Genomic DNA, 5,906 nt, shown 5'->3' with positions numbered 1-5,906 from the left:
AGATTTCCCGGAACACTGACATTTGAGGTAAGTCTCAATGTTTGTAGAGAAGTTTCTAGATGTAAGGGAAATAAAAAGGACCAAGTGAAGACTCTGAGGGAATCTGGAATGATAGTCCCCACCTACCTCTCCTCCACCAGGTCACCAAGCCTGTGGTGTGTTTCCATGAGTGAGCTGAAGAGCCATGACGGTGATCCGGATGGTCATGGCCTCTCCCTGGAGAAGAGGGGTGATGTGGAAGGCTGGACCTCTGCCCTGGGGGCTGGAAGTAACGCCTAGCCCTGGGCCCGAGGGTCAGGCTTCTGGAGCGAAATAAGTCCCAGGCCCAATATGGGCTCTCCACTCAGTCCCACTGGGGGCGCCAGAAAACGACTCGCTGCGCCTACAAAGTGCGCAAGCGCAGTTGTCCAAGGCCCCCGGCAGCAATATGAAGCTTCGCGCCCACCAGAAGGAAGGAAGCTTGTGTGAGGCCTACCTGGCTTAATAGACCAATTCTGAGGTAAAGAGCCAGGTCGGGAGTCAACACAAGGCTAGGCTGTCCCAACACACCCGAAGTTCCCAAGTTTCCTGGATCCAAGTTCCCTGGATACTCCTGGGGCCCACGGGCCTCCCAGGCCTCTGCCCCACCCTGTTGGATCCTGTTCTGGATCCCTCCGAGTTTGTCCCCGGCAGCAGCTCCTGTACGCTTCCCTCTGTCCAGGGAGCCATCCTGCTCTCACCACTGTGGGCTCTCTGAAGGGTAGAGGTGAGATGGCCAGAGACTGAGGGGCCAAGAATCCTTGGCCTAGGCCCTCCTGGGATCCTGGACCCGAACCTGACCTGCAGCTAGCGGGCTCTGGTCTGGCTAGTTCTTTCCCGCCTGTTGTTACTTTTCTCCATTTCTCATCCACCCCCTATTTAATGGTTGGGTTACCCTGGTCTTTCAAACACAGCTACCAGCTTGGGCGGGTGGAGGGCGGTTTATGGGAAACGTGAAGAGAAGATGGATCCTCGTTACATTTCTGCATTCTTCCGATTCCAGTCACAGTAGCCATAGACCGTTGTCTTGTAATGTTCGTCCTTTTGGCCCAGAGCATGCCTCAAGGAGATGACACACCCCGGCGACTGTCCAAGACTGGAACAAGCCTCTACGCAGTACTGGAACTAAAGAAAGGTGCCCGGCCTGAAGAGGTCAAAAAAGCCTACAGGTTCAGACCCCTGCCATTTATTCAACCCTGGTATTTCCCCTCAATCCCTTTACCTCAGCAGACTTTTTTTTTTATCCTAATAAGCTTTTATTTGGGGGCCAAAGAATGCCACCCCTTCTTCAGATGTGACCTTGTCTCCGTCACCTCCCATGTACCCCGTGCATCATCTAAAGACCCCACTCTGCCATCCCTCCTAACCGTCCCTTCTCGGCCACTTTCTACATCTCTCCCCACTGTCCTTTGGGTATCACCTGGGCAGGAAACTGGCCTTGCAGTATCACCCCGACAAGAATCCAGGGGACACTCAAGCAGCAGAATTCTTCAAAGAGATCAACACAGCCCATGCTGTACTCAGTGACCCTACCAGAAAGAAAATCTACGACCAGCATGGCTCACTGGGAATATACCTATTTGATCATTTTGGTGAAGAAGGCGTCAGATACTATTTTATTGTGAACAGCTGTTGGTTCAAGGTACCGTCATCTTCCTAGTCCCTCAAAGTAAGAAAGGAGTTGGGGGCAGGAGCTGGAGAGATGGCTCACAGTTGAGAGTGTTTAATGCTCTTTTAGAGGACCTGGGTGTGATTCCCAGCACTCACATGGTCGCTCACGACATCCCGTAACTCCCGTCCCAGAGCTGTCGTCTGGATTCTGCGGGCACCAGACACATACATGGTGCACAGACATACATGAAGGCAGAACACCCACACATAAGATAAAGCCAGCTGCGGTGGCTCATGCCTCTGAGCCAGCCCTTGGGAGGCACTGGGTAGCCTGGGCTACATAGTATGATTCTGTCTGTGTCAATAGAGTAAGGCAGGGGGAAGGGCTGCCTTCCTCTCTAGACAGATGCCTCTGTTCTCACTTTCTGGGCGTGAGGATGGCAGGAGGACCTGCAGGGAGCTACAAAAGGAACAGGGTGCCATGGCCTCTCCCCTGTCTTGTAGACACTCGTCCTCCTTTGCTGCCTCTTGACTTGCTGCTGTTGCTGCTGCTGCTGCTGCTTTTGTTGTGGATATCTTACTCCACCACCCGAAGAAGTTCACGGGAAGCAGCAGAGAAACGTCTGTACTCAGCCCACCAGAGTAGGTAGGGAGGTGGGAACAGTCTCAAACAGTTTATTCCCCCAGCCCCAAGACTGGGGATGGCACCCAGGGTCTTCCACATGCTAGGCCCCCAAGGCTGGGATGGCACCCGGGGTCTTCCACATGCTAGGCCCCCAAGGCTGGGGATGGCACCCGGGGCCTTCCATGTGCTGGGCCCTGGGTGCCATCCTCAGCCTTGGGGCTGGGGGAATAAATTGTTTGAGACTGTTCCCACCCCAGATAGTTAAAAGTATAAAATGGGATGTTGGTCGAAGTTCACACTATGCCACCTGGCAATGCGAATGGGTGACGGTGAGGGAAGGGTTTTCTCGAACGGTTGTTACTGTAGATATGTGAGCATGTTGTAATTCCACCCCAGGAGCACAATGCACGGTTAGAATAGAGAATGAAGACAGCGATGAGTAATAAGGAAATGTGCAGAAGAGTGAGGTATGTAATGGAGGGGCCGCAATGGCTACCAGGTAAGAGAAGCCCCTGAGACGGCTCAGCAGGCGAGGCGACTGCCATGAGCCTGACTACCTGAGTTTGACCTCTGGGACCCACATGGTGGAGAGAAAGGACTCCTGTCCTCTGATCACTACACACATGCCGTGCCATGGCACGGGAACCTACACTCGTATACACACGTACACACATATATCATATATAATCATCTATGATATTTGTGTGCCTATGTGTATATAACACATATCTATATGTCTGTATTATATACTTTAAAGTATACTTCAATTCTTGGTGGTTATCCTAATAAGGTTCCAATGAAACTGTTTCTGCCATTAGGTGCTGGGTCAGTGAGAGTTCCCTGCCACCCAGCCCACTGGACTCACTGAAGAGAGAAGCAAGGAGCCCTATCCTGACATTGACCCTGACTTGACTCCTGCTCTTAAAAACAGTCCATGCCAACATCAGTCCTAGAAAGGGCAACATCTCTCTCTGCCCTCAGGGTGCCACCAAGCCTGTGCACACAGAGCCTTCCGCCACTCTTCTTTAGCTCTAGCCCCTCCCCATCGTTATCCGTGCGAGGTCTCAGGCCGTGGTGGCAGGCATGTCCTGAGAACTCTTTTTCCAGTGCGTGCCTAGCTACTTGCCATGTCAGATGGGTCCCTGGGCACTTGCTGATCAGCTTCACCAAGCCCCTCCTCACCAAGCAAGGTGACTGCTGTCCCAAGAGCTGGTGGCCCAGCTAATCCTCCTTTATTGCAACTTTGTGTACCGAGAACTTCTAGCGCTGGCCTCATTTCTTAGCGATGCCCCTTAGGGAGGCAGGTCTCACCCTCTTCTCTTACCTCCACCATTGGCAATGACACCCTACTCATAAGACAGCTTGGGAAATATGTGAGTGCACCTGAGGTTTGTGCTTCCCTTTGGACTTCAGCCTCATCCCTGGACCCGTTATCAGCCGTGGTCCTGTAGACTGGCTACAGCCCATGCACCAGGGCCTCTGCCTCCACCCTTTAGACACCTCATACAACCCATCACCGTGTATTTGTTCCTAACGCAGGGGCGTGGACTGTGATGGAGACAGACGGTACTCGGAAACATCACTCTAGCCTCAGTGTGCTGTTGGCTTGGTGCCCTCTCCATATCCTCTTACCGTTTCTTACTCACACGGGACGGGGCCTACAAACCCTCAAACCTCTGTGCCCTCACTGGGAGAAGGACTAAATAAAGAATGTCGATAATAAAAGAGCTTTGTCTGATTCCAGTGTATGGTGGACCTCCCCAAAAGACATGTTGTGTGGGGGACAGAGGAAAAGTCCAAAGTCTACTGCTCATGTCTGGGATGAGACTGTGTGCTCAGCAATTGAACACTGTGGAGTTGGGGGTGGAAGATGCCCAACAGTCCTAAGATTTCTCTGTAGACTGGCTCACGGGTGTTCCAGATATCTGTGGCATGTGGATTCTTCTAGCCACATCTGTTTCTCACAACTTTTTTGTTCAAGACAGGGTTTCTTTGTGTAACAGCTCTGACTGGCCTGGAACTCTCACTTTGTAGACCAGGCTAGCCTCAGACTCACTGAGATCTGCCTGCCTCTGCCTCGCAAGTGCTGAGATTAAAGGCGTGTGCCACCACGCCCAGCTTAACTTTTTTCTTTTTATTTATGTATGTTTGTGTGTGCATCTGTGTGCATGTCTGTGTAAATATTATGCACATGTGTCTGTGCATGCCTGTAGAGGCCAGAAGAGGGTGCTGATTCCCTTGGAGCTGAGGTGATGGGACAGATGGTTGTGAGGGTTGGGTTCTGAACTCCAGTCCTCATGAGTGAATGGCAGGCTGCCTTAGCCACTGAGACATCTCCAGTCCACGCTTGCCTGTTTCTAAGCAATTTTAGCACCCTTGAAATGGCGTCTCTACTATAGTGGTGGACCAGAATCACACACTCTTGCGTCCGCATCATAAGGCAGGCCTGGGCCCAGCACAGCAGCCTTCTCTTGCCTCTTCAGCTGCTCTCCTAGGATGACATAACAGGCTATCCAAGGGTGACGTAGTCAGTCCGTGGAATGTGCTTGTCTAGCACATGAGACCCTGCATTGATTCCCAGTACCTCATAGACTGGGAATGAATGATAGTGCTTTCCTCTGACCCCAGCACTGTGGATGTAGAGGCAGGAGGATCAGGAATCCAAGGTCATCTTTGCTGATGCTAGCCTAGTCTACATGAAAGTCTGTCTTTAATAAGGGAGAAGGAGTTGTGTGGCTAAATTTGTCACCAAATCTGATGACCTGAGTTCAATTTCTGGAAGCCACGCTCTGGAGAAAAAGAACTGACCCCTGTCAGTTGACCTGTGACCTCCACATATGCTCCATGCCTTCCCCCCTCCCTTTTAAAAGTAAAAGTAGTTAAAAAAAAAAAAAAGGCTGAGCAAGAACAAACATGGGCCAAACAGATGAGACAAGAAGTTCTTCCTTTAAATATTTAAAAAAAAAGGGGGGGGGGGGCTGGAGAGATGGCTCAGTGGTTAAGAGCATTGCCTGCTCTTCCAAAGGTCCTGAGTTCAATTCCCAGCAACCACATGGTGGCTCGCAACCATGAGGTCTGGTGCCATCTTCTGGCCTGCAGACATACACACAGACAGAATATTGTATACATAATAAATAAATAAATAAATATTTTTTTTTTAAAAAAAGTTCTTCCTCAGCCAGTGGTGGTAGCACACGCCTTTAATCCCAGCACTCAGCAGGCAGAGGCAAAGGCAAGCAGATCTTTGTGAGTTCAAAGCCAGCCTGGTCTACAAGAGCTAGTTCCAGGACAGCTAGGGCTGTTACACAGAGAAACCATGTCTTGAAAAACCAACCAACCAAACAACAAAAAAGTTCTTTCTCTAGGTTCTGTTGGAGACTGTATCACTATTTGGAATAAGGTCTTAAGCCAGAACCTTCCCAGTGACGAGTGAGCCCCACATCTTTGCTGGCCTGCCTTCCACTGAAAGCCGTGACGCCCCTGCTCTTCTTGCTCAAGAAAGCCACTGGTTCCTGAGTGAGTCAGGGTCACTCGGTCCGGGACAGCTGCGGCTCGCCTTACACGAGCTAAATTGGGAACTGGAATGTCACACAGATGCCCCATGTCTCCCTGCCCCCACAGTAATATTAATCTCTCTGGGGAGTAAGGGACA

The 5,906-nt window shown here is 51.1% G+C and overlaps 1 protein-coding gene across 1 annotated transcript; it reads left to right on the top strand.

Annotated features, from left to right (window-relative positions):
• Positions 1–1,074: 1,074 nt before the first annotated feature.
• Positions 1,075–3,087, top strand: Dnajc5g (DnaJ heat shock protein family (Hsp40) member C5 gamma). The gene is made up of 4 exons (XM_057785514.1): positions 1,075–1,187; positions 1,447–1,660; positions 2,134–2,271; positions 3,073–3,087. The coding sequence occupies exons 1-4, from the start codon at positions 1,075–1,077 to the stop codon at positions 3,085–3,087; spliced, it is 480 nt and encodes a 159-aa protein (XP_057641497.1).
• The last annotated feature ends 2,819 nt before the right edge of the window (positions 3,088–5,906 follow it).

The sequence above is a fragment of the Chionomys nivalis genome, chromosome 1 (assembly GCF_950005125.1).
Source record: "Chionomys nivalis chromosome 1, mChiNiv1.1, whole genome shotgun sequence".
Classification (NCBI taxonomy): Eukaryota; Metazoa; Chordata; class Mammalia; order Rodentia; family Cricetidae; genus Chionomys; species Chionomys nivalis.
This window is presented reverse-complemented; position numbering and strand designations above follow the sequence as displayed.

Coding starts and splice junctions, on each gene's coding strand:
- Dnajc5g (XM_057785514.1), top strand. CDS start 1,075: ATGCCTCAAGGAGATGACACACCCCGGCGACTGTCCAAGACTGGAACA. Junction 1,188..1,446: donor GAGGTCAAAAAAGCCTACAG/GTTCAGACCCCT, acceptor TCACCTGGGCAG/GAAACTGGCCTTGCAGTATC. Junction 1,661..2,133: donor TGAACAGCTGTTGGTTCAAG/GTACCGTCATCT, acceptor CCTGTCTTGTAG/ACACTCGTCCTCCTTTGCTG.